The 23,063-nt window shown below is 37.8% G+C and overlaps 1 protein-coding gene across 3 annotated transcripts in view; it reads right to left on the bottom strand.

Annotated features, from left to right (window-relative positions):
• Positions 1-1,990: 1,990 nt before the first annotated feature.
• The window catches only part of EPB41L5 (erythrocyte membrane protein band 4.1 like 5), a 114,520-nt gene continuing 93,447 nt past the window's right edge, over positions 1,991-23,063 (bottom strand). For 2 of the 3 annotated variants that reach the window (XM_081260425.1, XM_081260423.1), the window contains exons 20-25: positions 20,532-20,596; positions 17,345-17,435; positions 15,540-15,614; positions 12,623-12,664; positions 12,134-12,264; positions 1,991-5,934 (exon numbers count right to left, since the gene is read on the bottom strand). In XM_081260425.1, the coding sequence (XP_081116551.1) occupies positions 5,868-5,934; positions 12,134-12,264; positions 12,623-12,664; positions 15,540-15,614; positions 17,345-17,435; positions 20,532-20,596 (471 nt within the window). In that variant the 3' untranslated portion in view covers positions 1,991-5,867. The remainder of the gene's footprint in view (positions 5,935-12,133; positions 12,265-12,622; positions 12,665-15,539; positions 15,615-17,344; positions 17,436-20,531; positions 20,597-23,063) is intronic. The other variant, XM_081260424.1, reaches the window with a different exon arrangement.

Below are 23,063 nucleotides of genomic sequence, written 5' to 3'. Positions count from 1 at the left end.
TGTGGCTGGGGGAGGCAGCTCTCTGGGTGCTTGGCTTAGGTGGATACATTTTGTATCTGCTAAGTGGAGTTTCCTTCTGCTTCCCCCTGCCACACTGTTCCACCATGAGGTTCAGCTTGAAGGAATGCAGCTGGCTGTCAACAGACTGAGCCCGCAAACAAGACTCTTTTCCTCTACGATTGTTCTGGTCGGGTCTTTTAGTTGCAGCAGCAAAAAAGCTGACTAAAACACCTGGGGAACCCTAAAAGATGGCAGAAAGACATGGCTCTGTCCAGTGTATTGCGGATGTTTTTCTTTGGGAAGGAATTGCTTTGCAGTGATGAGCTTCTGTGGAACTTCTGGACTCAGACAGGAAGGGCCTCGGGATGCAACAGATAAGCAGAGACTACTCTTCACTACAACTCTGGTTCAGCAAGCAGACAAGCAGCACTGAGGGAATCAGACCAGCAAGAGCGGAGTCCTGGAAGCCGGAGATCTGGATTCTTGTTCCTAACCATGTGACCCAGGACCAGTTTCTATCCCTCTCTGGACCAATTTCCTTATATGCACACTACAGGGCTGGGACTAAAGATCTTGAAAGTCTGTTTCTTCCCTGTCATCCTAATATGCTGGCCTAGGAGCATATGCTATCTTTGAACCTTGCCTAGTACACTTGACATGTGACACACCCGTATGAGCTGCGGAGGGCTGGGCACTCAGATAGGCTCCTCTGCTGTTAAGAAGGGTTGTTTGTTCTGCTCTCTGTTTCTCTTCACAAGGGGGTTCTGGAATCAAAGCATAGTGGGATGAACACCTGCTGCAACAGGGTTGGGGCCAGAGACAGACCCTTTGGAGACACACCCCTGCCACCAAACCAATGAGTTCCCTTCCTCAGGCCCAGCAGCACCACTGACCCTACTGATTTGTGACCTGTATCCCCTGCCCCTCCAGGATTTTCACAAAAGCCCTTTCCAGGTAATATGTTGGTTTTATCTGGTTATTTTGGAAGACCCATGTCCATCCCCTTCCTCTCAGGAAACCACAGCCTTGTGAGATGCCAAGCCCTCCAAGCAATGGTCAGAGCTACTGCCTGACCCAGAGATGCTGGACACACTACCCCCACATGTTTCTGCCCATCTTCCACCTTCTTGTTGGTATGGAGAGCAACCCCTTTCTAATGAGCCAAGTTACAATGGCTGTTGTTACTGGCCCCAAAAAACTTTTTTTTTTTTTAACTGTACTGGGAACCAAACCCAGGGCTTTGCTCATGCTAGGCAATCACTGAACTACTGATCTAAGCACCCAAAACATTCCTTCTAGGAGCTTCCAGCATTGTCGACTCAGCTTCCGGCACAGAAAACTACCCTGCGGAGACAGAAGAGCACCTTGTTTCTGGGGCCCAGTGTGACCTCTGGTAGGCAGGAGAGAGAGAAGGGGAGAGGAAAGAGGGTACCTTTCCAACTTACCTCAGAAGCCTTGCCAACCCTGTATGGGGCTGTGTGTCTCTGCCCAGTAGAAGTCCTGAAAGCAACCTGACCAGCACTCCTCACGGGGATGGCAAGGTGTAAACTGCATGTGGGCAGGAGCTGGTGAGGGGGCACAGCGACACCTGCCTACTCCGAGATGCTGTGATGCACACTTCAGGCATCCTTCAGACAAAGGAACTGAGGCTCATGGGCGGGGCCAGAGATAGACTTATTAATTTATTCAAAGTCTCAGGGATACTATGTATGCAGTGGAGGCCAGACTCAGTGACTAAAGCCGCCTCCCTGTGCCACACTGCTTCGTGGAATGATCGCGGTGCACTCCAGGACTGCTGGACGTGACACATGAAGTTTTAACCTTCAAAATGTCTTCCCTCCCAAATTCACACCACCTACACTGCTGTGAGTCACTGCTTCAATTTACCCCATCACATTCCTATTAATGGTGGCTGTAGCCTAACAATTCTGTTGAAGTCAACACACAAGTATTACATGCCCAAGAAAATGAAAACATCAATGTCTTGCAAAAGTTTTATTTGAACAGAGTCACAGCTAGAGTTCTTACTTCAGTGTACAGACAACTCACAGTTCAGTGCAGGGCTTCTAATACAAGTCATATAAAACTGGAACATACTGAATATAGTGCACTTGATAGAAAAATAAATTACAGTTTCAAAGCTACTGCAGAGCTTTACACATATAAAAAGTAAACATAAAACAGTTAGTGAGGTCCTCATAACTGTCTATTATACCTAAATATAAAAAGACCAAGGGACTCTGATTAAAAACAAAAAAAACTTTCTGATAAGGAGAAATCCTGAGAAGTGATTGAATGCTATCTCGAGCAGTGTGGTAAAGGAGTGGCTTGCAGATCCTACAGAATCTCAGCTCTACCAACATGTTAACACAGCTGAGTTCAGCTCAGGACAAATTTCTACCATCCAAACCTCCTAGGAAACAGAAAAAAATTTCTAACCTTCTTCTGATTATTCAAGAACCAGGCTTAAGTTTTCAAGAGGAAAAAAAAAAGGGACAAATAATCTAGAAATGCGCATTCTTCAGTCCGCAGAAGTATCCAGGTTTTCAAACAAATACATGGCCAAATGCAAGACGAATCAAAAACTGGTGGATCTCACAAAGACTGCTGAGACCCACAACTGCATCTTGCCCGGCTGCAGCACAAGTGGATGAGGATGAATGTCCAGAAGCGCTGGGTGTCTCTAGGTGGCAGGTGATACTACGGAACCCCTCTCAATACCTGCCTGCCTCTGAGACAGACATCATGCCATTCTTCAAAGCTGGCAACCAGGGGTCAGGAGCTTTTCAAAATAAACTTTACAGAACACAGATGTGCTCAATCGTACTGCTGTCTGGGCTGCTTTGGGCACCACCAGCTGAGCTGAATGGCCAAGTATTCATTATTTCTAGCCCTTTTCAGAACAAATGTGGGGACCCAGCTCAAGGGAAAACAAAGAACTCTACTTTTAAAGATCCTTAGAAAAATACAAGATTCTTCAATACATAACTGGCAAATAATCCCACCAGCCAGAGTTCTGAAGGGACAAAGGGACTTAACTTTCAGGTCCTGGCTAAGAGAAGACAGAGATATAAGCTTTAACCCAAACTGAGAGGCATAAAGAGAACAAGCAGCCTAGATCCAAGCAACAACTCAGGGCTCTCATCCATACATGTCCACGGGGCAGCTGGTTGTACAAAAGTAAATAAAGCTAAAGACAAAGATATGAAATATTTTTAAAAAATAAATTTTCTTAAAACAATGTAAAAATGCTAAATACACAAGGAACCTACTCACTGCTTTGGTTAGTAGTATCTCCTGAACAGCAGGAATAAAATAACCACAAGTCCCTCCCTCCTGTGGAGGAGAGAGATGCTACTGACAAATATTCATAATTAAGTTCTTGCAGGTTAGTTTGCAAATGCTGAGGCTGAGTTTAGAGCAAATTATCTGCCAACTCTGTTGTCTTATTTTACAGCAGCAAGTCAATGCTCCCTCCCACTCCAGGGCTGTAACATGGCTAGGATTCTCCCCTGGCCACTCCCCCTGGGTAGGCAGCAGAGAGTCTGTTCCCAGCATTCCCAGTGTAGCACAGGACACAAACCACCAGGAAAGCCTTCAGTGTCCGGGCTGCCCTCCTCCCACCTCAGCCTCTTGTTACCAGTTGTCTTCTTACCCAGGGTTATCTGCAGCCTCTTGGCCAGCATCCTCAACTGGTTCAATGTACTTCTCTCTTCTCAGAGAGAGACCTCCCTTTCCCTACCTGCACATTCACAGACTTCCTCAGCCCTGCCTCCCCAACCACCACAGCTCTCAGGGGGCAGAACAGCATGAGCTGTAATAGCAGCTCTGGGAACAGCATTAGCAGCAGATGTGACAGGAAACATAAGTGACAGGTATTTTATCTGTCAGAGCTAATTCATCACTCCAGTATTATTTTCGTGTTTACCACTTCATGCCAGGGCAAAGCAAAATTTCCTTTTAGCTTAAGATTCAAATGAAAGTCCCTATCAATTTTCTGACTGGAAAAAATACAGGTACCTGAAGACAAATGTTATATTTTCGACTACTTAATTCCTAAATTTTAGAAAATGTAAAATGAGGTCGATCTTCTGAGCCACAATGCCCTTCTAGCTGCTCTGAGGACAGCAGCACAATACTAACTTGAAGGGCATAGGGCTTATTAAGACACTAAAAATTTGATGTCTAGTCCAATGTTTCCTGGGTTAAGCTGCAACTGAAAAACAGCAAGAGCACTGCCAGAGAAACAGCTACGGGGAGGCAGCCAGCGAGGAGTGCCAGCTTTCTCTCCTTCAGCAAAAATGTTTTGTGCAAAAAGTGGTTTCCAATCTCTACAGATCCCTGGAAAACTACTAGATTAAAAAAGAAAAAAAAAATTCCTGAGCTTCCCAGACACTGATGTGTCAACCTGAGCACATAATTATGCTACAGGAGCCCAGGAGAGTCCAGACTATGGAGTTTTAAAGATTATAAAACTAATTTACTCAATTACATATATATTATAGGGCAAAGAACTAAAAAAAACAAAACAAATTTCAGGACATACAGCTTAATATAAGTCCTTGATAACAATGGATTACTGACAACGTTCCTGGATGGTTTCTAGATCATCCTCATTCCCCAAGGCAACTAAGACTTTCCTTTAAGTCTATATAGTTTTAAAGCTAAATAAGTGTTGCTCCTGGGTGTTAGGGGAATGTCGATTACTTTTCAATGATTAGCATTTTAACATCCAGAATTTTTCTGTACAGGCTAAAAGGGATGTGAGAATTTTGAGAGAACTCTCTAAACTAATGCAAACTCCCTAATGCAGTATGACTTCATTCAGTGTGCTGGACAAATTTCATACATAGCAGGCATTCAAGGAAAAGAAAAATCCTCTTTCCCCCACCCCAGTTCTCTAGTTTTTTCCTGGTATTTTTGTTTTAGTATGTGAAAGCTCTGAATTTTTTCAGCTTTTATTATAAAGAGATGGAGGCCATGTCCAAATAGGTCCTGATGTTGCAGAGTACTGGTGAGCTGTGACTTCCTGATGCATTCCCCATCAGGCCCAGGAGGGACAGGAGAGGCCTGAGGTCAATGCCCAGGGTCTATCAACCAGGAACCTGCTCCTTCCAGGCTGCAAAGTAAGGTAAGTATGTGGTGCACGAGAGTGCTTCCTGTGGGAAGACAGGGCTGGAAAACAAGTTTTCTCCCTCTAGTTCTTCTCAAAAGTCTATATTTTACCTTGATGTAAATTTGTAGTAGTTAGATAACCAATCCATAAGTCAAATATATGGAGGACATTTAAAACCTTCTGTATTCTCAATTTCTCTTCAGTACTACTGTAATAACTGTGAAAGAGCTGGCCCTAAATCTACCTACATAATATCTGCACCAATTTCCTAAATTCCTGATTTCCAGGTAATACATGGTAAAGTGCAATTTCTCTAATGGGCATTCAGCACAAAGAAGCACTTGCCCCGATAAGATGGATCTAACAATTAGAAGGCTGTTAACTGCCAGAGACAGCCTTGCTATGAAGTCATGAACACTTACAACAGCTAGGTGGAACCAAGAGTTTGAAGGAAATGGCCAGGGGGAAGTAATTCCTTGAGTCAGGAATTTCCAACTCTAATAAAACTACAGAAAGTAAAAACCCAGATACCCTGATCTGGGCAGAAACAGTGGAAATAAACTTCTAGTTGGACGGAAAACGTAGCTAATTTTTTTTTTTTCTTGGAGTCTAATCTAGGTAAAGCTTTTTTACCTACAAGTAAAGGACAGACTCCTGAATCTAACACATTCCAGGAGAAACGGATTCCAGGACAGACTGCTGGAGAATACTGGACATTCCAGTTATAGGTGGTAGTGGCAGTGGCAGTCCCTTAGAGCTCAGTTGTCAGTAAACACTTGTGCTTCAAGACCGTGTCTTCCACCAATGTTGGAGCAGAACTGAAAGGAAGAAAGTTTGGTTGTTCAGTGAAAACATTTGCAGGGGTAGGGGAATATTCACATCTTCACCAGCTCAATTACAGATAACAGATTTAAATGAATACGTAATAATATCTAAACCTAACAATGAGATACTCCACAAATGGGAATTTTAATTTTTCTTTCTTTCTTAGAAATGAGAGATTGAACAAGGTGCATTCTACCACTGGGCTACATCCCCTAGTCCTTTTTATTTTGATATAGGATCTTATACATAAGTTGCTGAAACTTGTAATCCTTCTGCCTCAGCCTCTCAGAACACTGGGATTATAGGTATATGCCACCATATGTAGCCAGAAGGAAAATTTCAAGGTAACTGAAATGTGAAATAAAAACATTTCCCCTACTTCCTTGAATGAAATATGCCTAACATACATTTAAATATCAAGAATAGTCCTGTGCTATGCATAAGAGCAGTATGCCCAGGAGATACCAAGGGAAGTGGGCTGTCCTGTGTGTTTTTTAAAAAACATAGTCCCAGGTGGCTATATAAGATCCCCACACCTGTCATCTATTTGTCAGAGATCTGAAAAAAATGGAAGGGTTTGCATGAGGGCCACAAGTCTCTGCTGGGGGTGAACTGAGCTTAGATACAAGGATGTATTGACATTAATTTGATTTCATAAAATCTTAATACAAAAAAATGTAATGTAAAATGGCAAAAGCACTAACAAGATTTAAAAATGAAAGCAGCAGTCACCCATACCTCCACTCTCCATTCCTACTACACAAAGATGAATATTTGCAACTGTGGGACCCCCCACCCCACCCCGCCGTATTTTCTTTCACTTCTCTGTATTCCGGGTTCTCAAAGAGTGGTCCCTGCAATTTGTTAGAAATGCAAACTCTTGGGCCCCACTCCAGATACAGTGAATCCAATCCGGAGGGTAGGGTCCAGTGATCAGTGTTTTAACAGGCCTTCCTCCAGAAATCCTGCTTTAGGACTAGCGAAGTTCTGACTGCTCTGAGTGATGTGTTTAAACATTGGCTTCCTATTATGAACTATGAAGCTTAATTTCTATACCTCCTTTACCACCTCCATAATCCTGAATTAACTTTCAACATAGTTATATGACCAACTTTATTATATGTTAACATACAGGATTTTTTGGTAATTTTGTAAATATTTTCATAATCAGGTATCAGTGTACTATATGTCTTTTGTGGAATTTTAATTTTCTTAGGATTGAATAACTGAGTCATTTACTGTTGTTGTGGCGACCACATATTCAGTCTTTTATATGTATATGTACCCCTACTTCTTAGGCACAATTGTGGATCTCAGTACCTTCAAACAGGTCATGTAAAGAGGGAAAATTTGAGTGTGTTTTGAATCTGAAAAGGATTCCTTTCTAGACCTGCTGGGCAGCTGCTGTCTTCGAATTTCTTCCATCTTCCTCCAGGTAAATCTCTGCACCTGTTTCCTATGTCGTCTTCTTTGTAGGATCAAACTTTTTTGATGGAACACCTTCCAGTAGCTTCCTGGGGAAACCGCCTATCTACAAACATCTCTAATCTAACACTGGTGAGTTTTTCTGAATATAAAACTCTGGAGAAAAACAAATTCCCTCCATAATCTGAAGATTCTATTTGATCATCTTCTAGCTTGCAGAAACATCTGCTGCCATTCTGATTCCCAATACTTTTTATGTACTCTTGTCTTCCCCTCACTGGAAACAGATATCCTCTCATAAGTTTTATCCGAAGTTCCTGATGTTCCTCAGTGTGATCTATTTTCATCTTGTGCACTGGGTACTCAGTGGACCCTTACAATCTAGAAGCATGAGTTCTCTTCTGGGAACTCCTGATGCAAGTACGACTCTGGACTGTCCAGACCAGTCCTCTAATGTTCTTATCTTTTCCTTCCCAGTTTTCTTTTTTTTTAATCCCCTTACCTTTTGGGAAACTGCCTCAATCTTCCACACATTCTTTGGGTTTTATTTTTAATATTTTATAACATTTTTAGTTTTTACAATTTTCTAAAAAATAGTTCTTTGTTTTCCTTTTTTTTTTTTTAAATTTCCTACTATTATTGCATGGATGCAATGTATCTTTTCTCTAAATTTAGATACTATAATTTAGCAAGTTTTCTTCACAGTTGCCTTTATTTCTATGTTTCCTTTTCAGTTTACTTCATTTGGTCTTTCCTCACATGTCTGAAAATCTCCAGCTTTCTTCTATTTCAAAGAGAAGGAATGAATGGTTGGTAGCTGCACGTATATGAATAAAAACTCATCGATTAATGAACTACATATAGAATAAAAACTCATTGATTAATGAACTCCTGGGAAGATTTCTGGCAGTTTCCCCAAGGGATACACAAATGTTAATATGTGTAGGCCTTTCCTCTTTGGTTCATTGCTTTCTTCAGAGAACAGCATTTTACTTTCTCAACTGAAACATCTGTACTTGGCCAACAGCATTCGAGAAGCTGCGATAAGAAGGAAGATGGAAATCTCACCCTTCAGTGTGTGTACTTTGAGTTAACCTGTTTTCAGCTTGGAGCTTTACAATGCAAACTCCCCAATCTAGAGCCTCTCTGCCTCAGCAAGAGGAAAAACCTCAGCATTATGCAGCATAAACAGGGATGGGGGGATGGTGGATGGTGGATGGTCTAAATAGACATAAACACTTTCAACCAACCCTTAGCCCCACTTTACTCTATCACCATAAATACCTGGTAACTTCAATTTCTAAGCCTTTCCAGGTTCTCCATTATCAACTAGGCCTGTTTTATATTAAATTTCAATCTCTGGATATGGGACCCAGTCATCATTTTTAAAATACTAAAACACACACATACACAAACACACACACACACACACAGAAGTGCACAAATCGGAAATTTACAGCTTGATGACTTTTGCAAGCTGAACACACCTTTATAATCAGCCTCTAGAATATTAAATAAAACATTATTAACACTCTAAAAGCCTCTTTAGGGCTCTCTCCAGTTGTGAACCACCTCAAGGGTAACCATTATAGAGCTGTGTTTCTTTTTGAACTCCATTTTGCTGACTTTTATTATGATGGGGAAACTCTAAAATGACCCCCAGTTATCCCCACCTCCTAGTGTTCACACTCCTATATAATCTCTTCCCCTTGAGTGTGGGGAGGACCTGAGACTTGCTTTAATAAGCAGAATACAACAAAGGTAAAATAATGTCCCTTCTGTAACTATAAAAGACTGTGACTTCTATCTTGCCAGTAGACTCCACTGGCTTCTCAGTTTGCATGCCTGGTACCTGAAAGGGTGATTACACTGCAGAGGACCACATGATAAGGACGGAGGGTAGCCTCCTACCGATAGTCAAGAAGGCTCTCAGTCTAATAGCTCTTCAGGACCTGAATCCTGCCAGCAGCCATGACTGGAAACCCTTCTCTGAATGAGACCTCAGGTGAGAAACTGGTCCTGGCTAATACCTGACAGCAGGTTATGACAGACTTTGAAGCAGAGGTCTAACCCAGCTATGTTCAGATTTCTGACTCATAGAAAATAAGATTATAAATGTGTGTTGTTTTAAGCTGCTTAGACTAGAGTGATTGTTACATAGAAATAGATAGCTAATAAAATTATATTTATGTGATTCATTTATATTGCTAACTGCAGTTGTTCTTCATTAATTTTCACTACTTTTTATTTAGTTGACTGCTAATAAGCAATTGGAAAATTTTCAGTTCAGACTATTAAGAATATGGCTTCTATAAACATTTTGTACATGTTTTTGATGGACATATATTCATGTTTCCATTGGTTATGTATATTAGAATAGCACCACTAAATCATCAGGCATGTTCTGCTTTAGTAGATACTACCCAAGCTATTTCCAATGTGGTTATTCCAGTTTACAGAGTTCCAGTTGCCCCATATATTCACCAACACTTGGCATATTGTCTTTTTCATTTTAGCCATCTGAGCAGTGGTGGGACATAATAGTTTGAATTTGCGTTCTCCAAAAGACTAATCAAGTTGCATATCATCTTGTATGCTTATTAGCCATTTGGATATTCTACTATAAACTGCCTACTCAGCCCTACTGCCCATTTTTCTATTGAGCTGTCTTTAACCTGATTTTGGAGGAGCTTTTTATGTACCTTCAGACTTCTATCCTGATATGCAGAGTCAGAAGGGTAAGGGAGCAGGGGAGAGAGAGCACACCAAAGAAAGAGTACCACTGGACAGTTTTCCCTTACACTCTTGAATTATATCTTTTGATGAATGAAATTTCTTGATATAATTCAAGTTACTGTTTTTTTTCCTATATGATTAATTAAAGCTATTTGTGAGCTGTTTTTAAAAAATATTTGCCTATTCCAAGGTTACAAGGATATGCACTTGCTTTGTTTCCTATTTAGATCTGCAATTTACCAGAATGAATTTTTGTGGATAGTATGAGGTTCAGTCAAGATTAATTTTTCCCACAAGGGTAACTAATATGCCCAGCTGATTTACTTCAAGACTATTCTTGCCTCACAACATTGCACCATCATTGACTTCATATATTGTTGGGTAACTTACATGTGTGTGGGAAGGTTTGTTTCTTGACTCTATATTCTATTCTACTGATTTAACTGTCATCTTTTCACTCTTTAAGTCTTTTATGATTACTTGGAGCAACAGATGATTTGGGGAAGCAACAGAGAAAGGTTCTTCTTTCATTTGTAAGTTTTAATTTGGAAGTCCTTAAGAACTCACACTAATTGTGTAAATTTAACTGCAATGCATTACCACCTGGTCCTTTATAAAAATATTTTTAAAAACTTTTTTTTGTAGTTATAGATGGACAGCATGCCTTTATTTGTTTGTTTGTACGTGGTGCTGAGGATCAAACCCAGTGCCCCACACATGCAAGGTTAGAGCTCTGCCACTGAGCCTCAGCCCCACCCCCTGTTGAGATACTTTTATAGGCTACAAATGATTAGAAAAATAATCCATTAGATTTGTATAAAGTGGAATTTGACTAGATGTGAAATTCCCTAAGGCAGGTTCCAATCTGTCTTATTCACTACTATCTTCAATGCCAGAAATAAATAATGTCAGGGACATCACAGACACTAAAGTGTTTGCTGAGTGAGAAATGGTATTACTGAAAAGACTATGAAGATAAGGGAATGATTTTAAAGTCAACCTATGAATATCTTTTAAGTTAATCATCTCTAATAATTTCCCCCCTTTCTCAACACCAGGAGGATATGGGGAATGGCAACAACTAAGAAAAAGGTCTGAGGTAAGAGTAAAGGCAATTATAAACCTTTTGCAAAATAGGAACAGTTATGGACCTAGCAATCAAAAGTTGAAGAGCTCTTTTCAGTCTAATTTGTAGCAAGCTAAATGTTGACATGAGCTACTTTGGAGCCCTTACCTTGGGAATTTCCTACCTCATACTGTACTTCTTCACCTATAGTGATAGACACTGCCATTCATCACTAGTATACAGTAGGAACATGCATAATAGTAAAGAATAAAAGGAAAAGATATAAATTTAAAACAAATATAAAAATTTAAAGATAAACCTATTATTATCTTTATCTAGCAAAGACTTCACAAAGAAACCTTAATAAAAAACTACCAGTAGTGGGCTGGGATTGTGGCTCAGTGATAGAGCACTTGCCTCACATGTGTGAGGCCCTGGGTTCGATTCTCAGCACCACATATAAATAAGTGAATAAAATAAAGGTCCATCAACATCTAAAAAATATTTTTAAAAAACTACTAGTAGCAAGGAAAAAACCCATTATGATAAACAGAAAAGATGTATCCAGTTTTATTTGTTCAACTAGAAGAACTGAAGGTTGAGCCCAGTGACACTAGCCTGTATTCTCAACTACTTGGGAAGCTGAAGTGGAGAATCACAGGTCTGAGACCAGCATACGGCAATTTGGTGAGACCCTGTCTCCAAAAAAGTTTCAAAATGGCTAGAGATATGGGGCTCAGCAGTGAAGCACTTGTCTAGCATGCCTAAGACTCTGGTTCTATCCCCTCTACCAAAAAGAAAAAGGGGGGAGAAGGGGGGGCGGAGAAGAGGAAGAGGAAGAAAAAGGAAGAGAGAAGGAGGAAGAAGAAGGAAAACTGACATTTGTTATTTAAATCTAACTAACTATTATTTTCCCTCCAAAAGATGCAGTTTTTTAAACTGCAGCTGAGAAATAATTTCCTTACCTGGTCACAGCATCTACTAAGAATGGTGCTGGAGGAGAGATCAATGAAATTTCATCTTTATTACCATGTCCTTCTTTTCCTGCCAACAATGTTCCATATCTTTCAAGTCCATTAGAAATGGCACCACTCTGCTATGAGAGACACACAACACATCTCAACACTGAGGTAACACTGGGTCAAGCACATCAGTTACATATCAACTTCACTAATGACTATGGCAGGGAGGAAAGATTTGGATGTTCATGATTGCTTTGTTTTTAAAAAATTATCCTCAACCTCAGATTTTATTTTATTTATTTATTTTTGGCCACATCCTTAAGAATTGGCAAACAGGAAAGATTAAACCATGAATTTGAAGCCATTAAATTCAGTTAACACAACTTTGATAATGACCCAAATGTTTGTAAGGAAAAACAAGAACCTAGCGATCATTTAGACCTTGCCCTGAAAGAGTAACCAGAATAAAAATCATAAATCTCATAAACTTACTGGAACAATCCACCGGGGTGTGATCATGGATGTTGAAGACACCTAAAACAAATTTTATATATGTATTTACTTTCAGGGAAGATAGATTTATCATAATTACAATACTTTTTCATATTATAAAAGACATGTAGGAATTCTTTTTTTTTTTTTTTTTTTGGTGGTGCTGAGGGTTGAACCCAGGGCCTTGTGCATGCAAGGCACTCTACCAACTGAGCTATATCCTCAGCTTAGGAATACAATTCTTAATGAGTCCCTTAAGCTTACATGGACTTTCAAAGACTCTCTTCTTTAATACAGATCCCATACTATTATGGATTATTTATGAAGTGTCCCTCAAAAGCTCATTTGTGAGATAATGCAAGAATATTCAGAAGTGAACTAATTTGACTATGAGTTGTAAATATGGAAACTTAGACTAGTTCTTGCACTGGTAACATTAGCTACTAATAAGAAAAATTTAAATAAGTCCAAATCTTAGTAAGTTAGATTAATCACCAGAACCAGAAACATACAAAGTATGACTTTCCTACCATATTAAGAAAATACAGTAGGGGGTGGGGGAGTGAGAGAGAATGAGAATAAATATAAATATGGTAAGAAGTAACCAAAAAATAGTTTGGCAGAACAAATCTTAATTACAGTAAATACAAATACATTAAACTCAACCAGAGTACAGACACGTTAAGAGTTGTCAAAAGAGATCTGGCAAAATACTGTTCACAAAAAGTCCATTTAAAACTAGTAGACACAGAAAGATTAAAAATAAAAGGATAGAAAATTATGCACCGAGTAATACAAATTTAGTACATAATACTGGGAAAACTGGTCCTTTCTATGGATATACATAAAGTTGAGTCATCCTGAATCACTCTCCCCCACCCAATAACCCTTCAAACTATCCAAATAGGTTTAAACATTAAAAAAATGAAAGGAAATAAAATTATGGTAAAAATAGAATATAGCTCTGTGACTTCAAAGAGGAGGTGGCAATTGATGAAGAAAAAGGTTTCTGTTCAATGATGAGTATAAATTTATTTTACATATTATTCATTTCCTGAGTAAAAGATATAGGTTGGCTCCATCTCCTTAGGACCTATCACAAATAATACTGTGATAAAAAATTTTCTTATGTATTATTATACCAATTAGAAGGAAATATTTTTTAATGTCTAAGATTGACATGGAATTGATATCTAAATTATGCAAAGAACTCTTCGAAAGAAAGAAAGGAAAACTAATAGAAAGATGAGCAAAAGATGAAAAGATGACTCAGAAAAAACAAATCATTAAAAAACTGGAGGAGGTATTAAATTTAACTCATGCAAATTCAAACAATGAGAAAAACTCCTTCCTGTTAGAAAATATTAGAAAGATAAAGTGCGGCTGAAGGGAGAATGTGAGTGAAAGGGTAACACATGAGTACTGATGGTGGCAATACTAACTGTGGAAGTCTTCTGAGGAGCAATCAGTAACACCAAGTAAGGATTAGTGAGCTAGGCTCAAATAAACAATCTGTGGGCATATATCCCCCAAATCTCCCACATTCTTAAAGGAGACACAAATTATTGTGTTTATCTAAATAAATAGATGAAAGGCAGGCTGGAAAGACATATGTCATATACAGTACAATGAATGCCTCAGGGAAAAACAGGAATGGAAGTGGATACTGGAGAATAAAGGGAATAAAACAAAATAAGCTCTACAAGAAAACTCAAAGGATAGTGTGGCATGGACTAACCGGCATGTCTAACCTAATCTGGGCACCTGAAATTTTTTTGTTTTTAAATATTTATTTATTTTTTAGTTTTCGGTGGACACAACATCTTTGTTTGTATGTGGTGCTGAGGATCGAACCCGGGCAGCATGCATGCCAGGCGAGCGCGCTACCGCTTGAGCCACATCCCCAGCCCGGCACCTGAAATTTTAAAAAAATATGGATACTATCCCATTGGTCTCAGAGATACCTTCTTATCATAAATTTATTTTACATATTTACTCATTCCCAAAGTAATAGAAATCTCAATGCCTTCCAGGACTTTCTTCCAGGTCTTAGTAAAAATTCTTACTCTAGTTTTTAGGTTCTGCCTAGGCTCCTCACTGGAAAGATGGAACTTTATAATTTTAATTTTGAAGCTCATTAAAAGTAGGAACTATAACCTAGATAAAAATATAATAAAAACCTTACTCTCAATAAAATCTTATTTTGTTTAAATTTGTTTCTTTTTTTTTTTTTTTTTTTTTTGGTAATACTAGGTATCGAACCCAGTGGTACTCTACCACTGAGCTACATCTCCAGTCTTTTTTGGTCCTGGGGATTGAACCCAGGGGTGCTTAACCACTGAGCCACATCCCCAGCCCTTTTATATATTTTATTAGAGACAGGGTCTCACTGAGTTGCTTAGGGCCTTGTTAAGTTGCTGAGGCTGGCTTTGATCTTGCCATCCTCCTGACTTAGCTTTCAGAGCTGCTGGGATTATAAGTATGTGCCACTATGCCTGGCCATCCCCAGGTCTTTTTAATGTTTTATTTTGAGATGGGATTGCACTAATTTGCCCAACCCAGCCTCAAACTTGTGATCCTCCCACCTCAGCCTCCTGCATAGCTGGAATTACAGCTGTGCACCACCAGCACACCCACTTGGTCTTAACTTTTTAAGCTGTTTATCCACATATTTTCTCTCATTTAATTTAATATGGTGTTGAATTTTAAATAGGCTCCTACGATTTCTATAGTGACATGTAAATTCAAAGTGGAAGAATTTTAGTACAAGAAAGGCAATGCTAAGTGGTTTCTGAAATACAAACTCTTATTAAATGAAAACTTTTACTAAATTGTTAAATAGGCAAAAACTAGAATCTAACCAGACCATTTTCAAGGCAAAATTCCTTCCCATCTTGCTGTTTTAAAACATATTTACCTGAGGTGTGACTGTGGGGTCAATTAGATTCTCAGTTAGAGATAAGAGCAAGGCATCCAATTCATCTGTGGCATCCTATATAAGACAAGGAATCTAGAATAGTTAAATGACTCATTCATCATCAGACTTTTTTTTTTTTTTTTTTTTGGCCATATCTTCCCAATGTAAAATTCTGACCCACGCCTGGTTAGTATTAATCCTTTAAGCAAACAAGAACTTTTGGGAATTATGGTTATTAATGATTCCACTTCTCCATGGAAGGGAACACAAGACTACAAATCAGAACTTAAAAAAGAAGTGTTCTGTATATGTTCATATAGGTATTCCTTTGGGTGAGATACAACTTGGGTAAGGTTATGACTGCTCTGACCTGTTTTTTTTGTTTGTTTGTTTGTTTTTTAAAGCATAAGAGACAGTCAATCAAAGAGGTCCCTCAATTTCAAAATGCTTCTTTGTCAAGATGTCTGGATGCTTCACTAATTGGAAAAGAATACAATATGAACTCTCTCCCCCATAAATGATAATAATTGTTGATTTTAATATTTGAGGCATCTTCTGTATCACACTGTGAGGGGAGGTGGAATTTAAAACAATAAAATACAAAATTCCAGTCCAGTAATATGAAAAATAGGAACCTGTAGTATAAAGAACATTTAAAAAGGCCCTTCAAAAAATAAGACAAAATTAAAAGGCCCTTCATTTATACATTTTTATTTAATCTATTTATCTTCAGGCCTTCGTGAATCTCCTATTCCTATTTCCATACACAACTAAATTTTAGTCACATATATGAAAGAATTGCTCTTTCCTCTTTAAACTCTTTCCTCCCACCCCATCCCTTCCCACCCTGTTGCCTATGCTAAATTCATCGTAACAGCTTGTGTATGTCACTATCACTCTAGCACAATTCTCTCTCCCACTGCATCATAAGCAGTTTGAAAACACAGACTATGTTTCATTCATTTTCTAACCTGTAGTGACTAACATGCTGTCTGGGACACATTATATACACAATAAATCTTTCAACTAAATGTTCTTCTCTGTTCTAAAAACACCTCAGATTCCACCTAAGAATTCCATTTCACTAGGTAGTCAAATGTCTTTTTAGAATTTTAATTAGCAAAAAAAGGAATTCCTAATTTTGAAGGTACTTTAGGTTGGGGTTTTCCACAAGCCCTAAAATCTAAAAGATTATATCCCTAAATCTCAACCATACCATATCTTTTGCATAGTGACAATAAATGTGATATTTAGTTTTTCCCGTTTAGTAAAATACTTGGTAGACTTCTACAACAAATACACATTATGCAACAAAAGAGCAAAGCAGTGCATTAATTTGCAAGGACCATTTTAAATTTAACTTGCAAATTAAAGCATTCATGGGCAATAAAATGGGTTTCTGTAACTTCTGAACTGGTAAGCATATGACATGTGGACATAAAAAATGCAGAAGTTGAGATGAGCTGATTATGTGGCAATGTAATCAATAATTGGCACCATTATTTCAAAAAGTTTATTTCAACCAACAAATATTTACTCAGTGTCTATTAGGTGCCATATATTTTTTGAGACACTAGGGATATAGCAAGGCTCTCTCACCACTCATATTCTTCAGAACAAATCAGATACAAATTTCAACAAAAATCACCCATGTTTGAGATATATAGCTGGAACTCTTCCATCTAATAAGAACTTAAAAAAGTGTCTATTTGCATATAATATTGTATCTCCTCAAAAGGAAGAGTGAAAGCATAAACAGAATTCAACTCAATACTCCCTTAAAAAACTTAAAGAAGTATTCTTACCTTCAGAACAGAATTGCTATCTGCAGGCATGGTACACATCGGAGCAAGAGAATCTTTGGAGAGGAACACATTATTCTCATTTAATACAACACTGGAAAAAAAAAAGATAAATTCAGATCATGTAGGACCTTTATAGGAAAAGGCAGGGTTTTTTAAGAAAAGGACTTAGGAAAAAAGAATAAGGAATTCATACAGGGGGGAAATAAATAACAACTGGTGATGTACACCCAGCAGTCAGTATTGTACGCATGTGCCTAACCTGTCCCCATGCCCCACAGAACAGCTTTTATACACAGGTCAGATTTATTCACAGCTGGATCAAAATAGCAGACTACCTTGCTTTCCCTTCTCAAATCTCACTTAAATGACAGAAAAAAAAGATTTACCTTTTCCAAAAAGAAAAAATTCATAATGCCTAAAAACCTCTAAAGTCTGCTTTTAAGAGATGTTACAGCCTCCCCCCAAAGCCTCAAATCCAGAGAAATTATGTACATATTTAATATTTAACTAATATTGGTCCCAATAATGGAGAGAACCAGAGAAAAAGAATAAATAAGGAGAGTATAAATATGACATAACTACACAATGAAGTATTACTTAGCCATAAAGTCTGGTAAAGTACCAATACATGCCACAATATGGGCTTTATAAGCATTAGAAGAATAAAAGAAGCAGACACAAAAGGCCACATATAATATAGTTCCATTTATAAGAAGTATCCAGAGTAGCTAAATCCATGGAGATTAAAAGTAGATTAGCAGGGCTGGGATTGTGGCTCAGTGGTAGAGCGTTTGCCTAGCATGTGTGAGGCACTGGGTTCAATTCTCAGCACCACATACAAATAAATAAAAAACAAAGGTTTATCAACAACTAAAAAATATTTTGAAAAAAAGTAGATTAGCTAGGTGGGTGCAGTGGTGCATGCTTGTAATCCCAGTGGCTCAGGAGACTGAGGCAGGAGGACAGTAAGTTCAAAGCAATTTAGCAAGACCCTAACTAACTGTCTCAAAATAAAAAATAAAAGAGGAATGAAGATGTGGCTCAGTGGTTAAGCATTTCTGGATTTAATCTCAGGTACTTAAAAAAAAGAAAAGTAAATTAGTGGCTGTCAGATGCTGGGGCTGGGTGGGGAGGGGAGGTGGAGAAATGAGGAGTGACTACTGGTAGGTGTTTCTTTTAGAAATGACAACAACGTTCTAAAATTGAATACTAGAAGCACAACTTTGTGAATACACAAAAAAAAAATGAATTGCATATTTTAAGGGGGAAATTTTGTGATATATGAAATACATCTAAATTTTTAAAAGTAAAATAAAAATTATCTACTATAACAAAATCTTATGACAAAATTTGATATATGGTTCATAGGTATATATTACATAATTCTCCATGATTTTCTCTATGCCTGAAATATTTTTCAAAAGGAGTAATAAAAACAGGATGATATGCCATGAGGAGAAAGGCATTAGCAGAAAAGGAAAAGGTCCAGAAACAGATGTTAAGTTTAAAAGAGAACACACAAGGGAGGGGGGATAGTAGGGGATAGGAAAGGTAGCAGAATACAACAATTACTAATATGGCAGTATGTAAAATTGTGGATGTGTAACTGACGTGATTCTGCAATCTGCATTTGGGGTAAAACTGGGGGTTCATAACCCACTTCAATCTAATGTATGAAATATGATATGTCAAGAGCTTTGTAATGTTGTGAACAACCAATTAAAAAAAAGAGAGAACACACAATATTTCAAATTGTGAGGGGGGAAAATAGATTATTCAAAATATAAACAGCTACTTAGAAAAATAAATTTGGAAGGTGGAATATATCCTAAGCTCTTTATAGCTTTAAGAGTTTAATAAGGGCTGGGGATGTGGCTCAGCAGTAAAGAGCGTGCCTAGCATGTGCAAGGGCCTGGGTTCAATCCTTAGCACCACATAAAATAAATAAATAACTAAAAAGGTATTGTGTCCAATTACAACAACAAAAAAAAAGATATTAAAAAAAGAGTTTAATAAAACTTCTGATGAACACAGGCCAGTCCTGCCCCCCTTTTCCTTCTATTTATTCTAAATACAACTTTAATAATGACAGTACTAACAAATGTTAGCACCAACATTTAATTTAGAATAAATGAAAGGGATAAGCAGTAACATCAGTTTTTCCCTGATCATCAATTAGTATGGATGTTGAGAACCAACCGTAAAGTCTTAAACGTAAAGGATGATACATGCTTATATGCTATGTTGTTTACAGCATGTGGAACAGAATGATTATTCAGAAAAATCTTCATTGAAAAAATTTTGAAAATCAGAAAAGAACATTAATTTACCAATATTTTTTAGCACCAAATAAGAACAGATCATTAGATATACAGTGATGACAAAACTGGCATAAAACAAGGAATAAGGGGCTGGGGCTGGGGCTCAGTGGTAGAGTGCTTTCCTAGCATGTGTGAGGCACTGGGTTCAATCCTCAGCACCACATAAAAATAAACAAATTAAAAAAAAAAACACAAGGAATAAAAGTCTGACAAGACAAGTAAATGGCATAATACTCATTGACAAGAAGCAGAAGAGAGTAGGAAAAGTAACAAAAAAATCTGTTCAGTTAATGTGAGAACCAATGGTAGGTAAAAGCACAAGGCCACTGTGATGGCACTAAGTTAACTATGACACCCAGAGAAATGATAAGCATTTCACACCAAGTATACTATGAGATTCAAAATATCTTGAAAGATGTTCTTTTTTTTTTTTGTACCAAGGATTGAACCCAGGGGCACTTTATGGCTAAGTAATACTCCATTGTGTAGTTATGTCATATGTATGTTTTATTGTGAGACACGGTCTTGCTAAGTTGCTTAGAGCCTCACTAAGTTGTTAAAGCTGGATTTGAACTTGTGATCCTTCTGTCATACACCAGTGCATCTGGCTAAAGATGTTTTTTTATTTTATTTTTTTAAAATTAGCTTAAGACAAGTGAGAATGTAGGAAGACGAGGAGTCTCTTCAAATAATCTAAAAGTAGGTATTAAGTGGCTCTGTGATAGAAAAGAGTGAATTCAAGCTCTTTTTCAAATAACTATCATTTAACCACATAATGATAGATTGGGGAAGTAAACACACACACACACAAAGGCAGCAGGAAAGGATCAGAAAATCAATTTACTTCTCTCTACCAAGAATCGTACCTGTCTATGGTAGCATCCTGAACACTGGCATTTTTATGACTTAATAAGCTATCTTCTCTTGTAACCTAAGGAAATGAAACCATAAAAAAAATTATCAGTTTGCTCCAGGCTTTAGTTCAAATAAGAAGTACCACCACTTATCGATACTATACTTAATGCAATCCTATCCCGTAGCCAAATTAATTAAGACTCAATTTCAATATGTTTGGTACACAAATTCCCATGCACTTACTATACTGCTGTCAATTGTTTTAAGACATCAGAGTGGGCCAGCTGAGGTGGGGCATGCATGTAATCCCAGTGGCTTCAGAGGCTGAGACAGGTGGATCAAGAGTTCAAAGCCAGCCTAGCAATTCAGCAAGGCCCTAAGGGACTCAATAAGACCTTATCTCTAAATAAATACAAAAAGGGCTGGGGATGTGGCTCATTGGTTAAGTGCCCTTGGGTTCAATCATTAGTACAAAAGATATCACAGTGTGTTCACAAAGATTCCAGGCCAGAATTTTTTTAAATATTTTTTTAGTTATAGATGGACACAATACCTTTATTTATTTATTTATTTTTATGTGGTGCTGAGAATCAAACCCAGCCTCATATATGTGAGGCAAGCGCTCTGCCACTGAGCCACAATCCCAGCCCCAAGGCCAGAATTTAAGTATATACAGGTGCATAAACACACCACATGCATCACTTCTTTCTACTATCCTCCCACACACCAAGTATTCCCTCAAGGCTTTTTCACTCAATCCCCTCAAAAACCCTTACTTGTGAGCAATCTATACATTCTATAATTTCATGTAATTGAACTCAGATAATGCCTACTTTTGGGTCTGCTTCTTTAGAGAAGCAATGTTTTTGAGATTATCTCATGATCTTTTTTTAATATTTATTTTTCAATTGTAGTTGGACACTTTTATTTTATTTGTTTATTTTTATGTGGTGCTGAGGATCAAACCCAGGGCCTCAAATGTGCTAGGTAAGCACTCTACTGTCGAGCCACAACCCCAGCCCCTCCCTCATGATCTTGCTGCGTATATCACCAATGGATGCTGAGTAGCATTTCAACTATACAGACATGCCACAATATCTGTTTATTTGTTTCCAATTTTTACAAATAAATTTGCTGAGAACATTATAATGTACTAAAATCTATGTGAGCCCAAGCTTTAATTTCTCTTAGGTAAATAACTAAGTGTGTAATGGTTGGATCAGGCAGTTAATGTGTGCTAAATACACTGCTAAACTCTTTATTCTAAAGTGTTTAGGCCATTTTATATTCTTACGAGCAATGTATCATCACCAACACAGTGGTGGTCAGTCTTTAAGCTATTTCAGTGGACATGTCTTTCACCATGGAATGTGATATTCACTATAGACTTTTTTCCCTACATGTCTTTATCAGGCTAAAGAAATACCATCTTATTTCTACTGTGTTGAAAGCTTTTATCATGAATAAATGCTGCATTTTATAGAACGCCTTTTCTGTATGAGACAATCTTATGCATTTTTTAACAAATGAACTATACCTGGGTTTGAATGATAATCCAATTTCTTTTCAAAGAGAAACCCTATGATCATGATGTATGATCCTATATTTGAATTGCTAAGTATGATCTGATTATATTTTGTTAAGAACTTTTATGTCTGTTCAAGGGAAGTCCTAGTTTGGAGTTAATTTTCTTCTAATTTTTTTCTTCTAATTAGTTTCATAGTGGTATTGAGAATTGAGAAGTTTTCCTTCCTCTTCTACTTTCTGCAGGTTTGTATAAAACTATTATTATTTGGTAGATTTCTACCATGAAAGAGACTATCCTGGATTTTTCTTCATGAGGCTTATAACTATAAAATCCAATTCCTATAATTCAGAGCTACTGAAATTATTTCTTCTTTACATAAAGAAAGATGAAACTGAAATATAAGATAATAATGTCTATTCAGGCTTCGATAACAAAATGCCATAAACTGGTGGCCTACAAATAACAAACATTTATTTCACACAGTTCCAGAGACTAGGAAGTACAAGATTAAGGCACTGGCTCTCTCCAGACTTTTCAACAAGAGCATTAATCCCATTCATAAGGGACCATGCCTCACCAAAGTTCCACCTATTAACAGCAATGCTCTGTGGATTAGTTTCCACATACAAATTTTGAAGGCAAAAAAATCCCCAATCAGATCATAGTGAATCATAATAGCTATTAAAGCTATTGCTATTTCCAATAATGGGTGTCAACCCTTTTAAAATGCTTATTGTGTGCCAGGCACTATTCCACGTCCTTAACATTTATTAGGATGCTTTATTCTTACAACACATCAAATGTAGGTATTACCATTATCTTATTTTAAACATAATTTAACTTAGGCTCAGAGAAATGAACTGATTTAACCCAAATCAGAAAGTTGGTTGGTTACAGAACAGAAATGGGGTTCTTGATGGCGCCTGTTGTATTTTGTATTTACTTTGATATATGAATATCATGCTGTGTTTACATTGGGGAGGGGGATAAAAAGCATGAACAGTATTCCCTGTCA

The sequence above is a fragment of the Spermophilus citellus genome (genome assembly GCF_964194105.1).
Source record: "Spermophilus citellus genome assembly, chromosome: 11".
Lineage (NCBI taxonomy): Eukaryota > Metazoa > Chordata > Mammalia > Rodentia > Sciuridae > Spermophilus > Spermophilus citellus.
The sequence above is the reverse complement of the archived record's forward strand: the minus strand, read 5'-3'. Positions and strand labels throughout refer to the sequence as shown.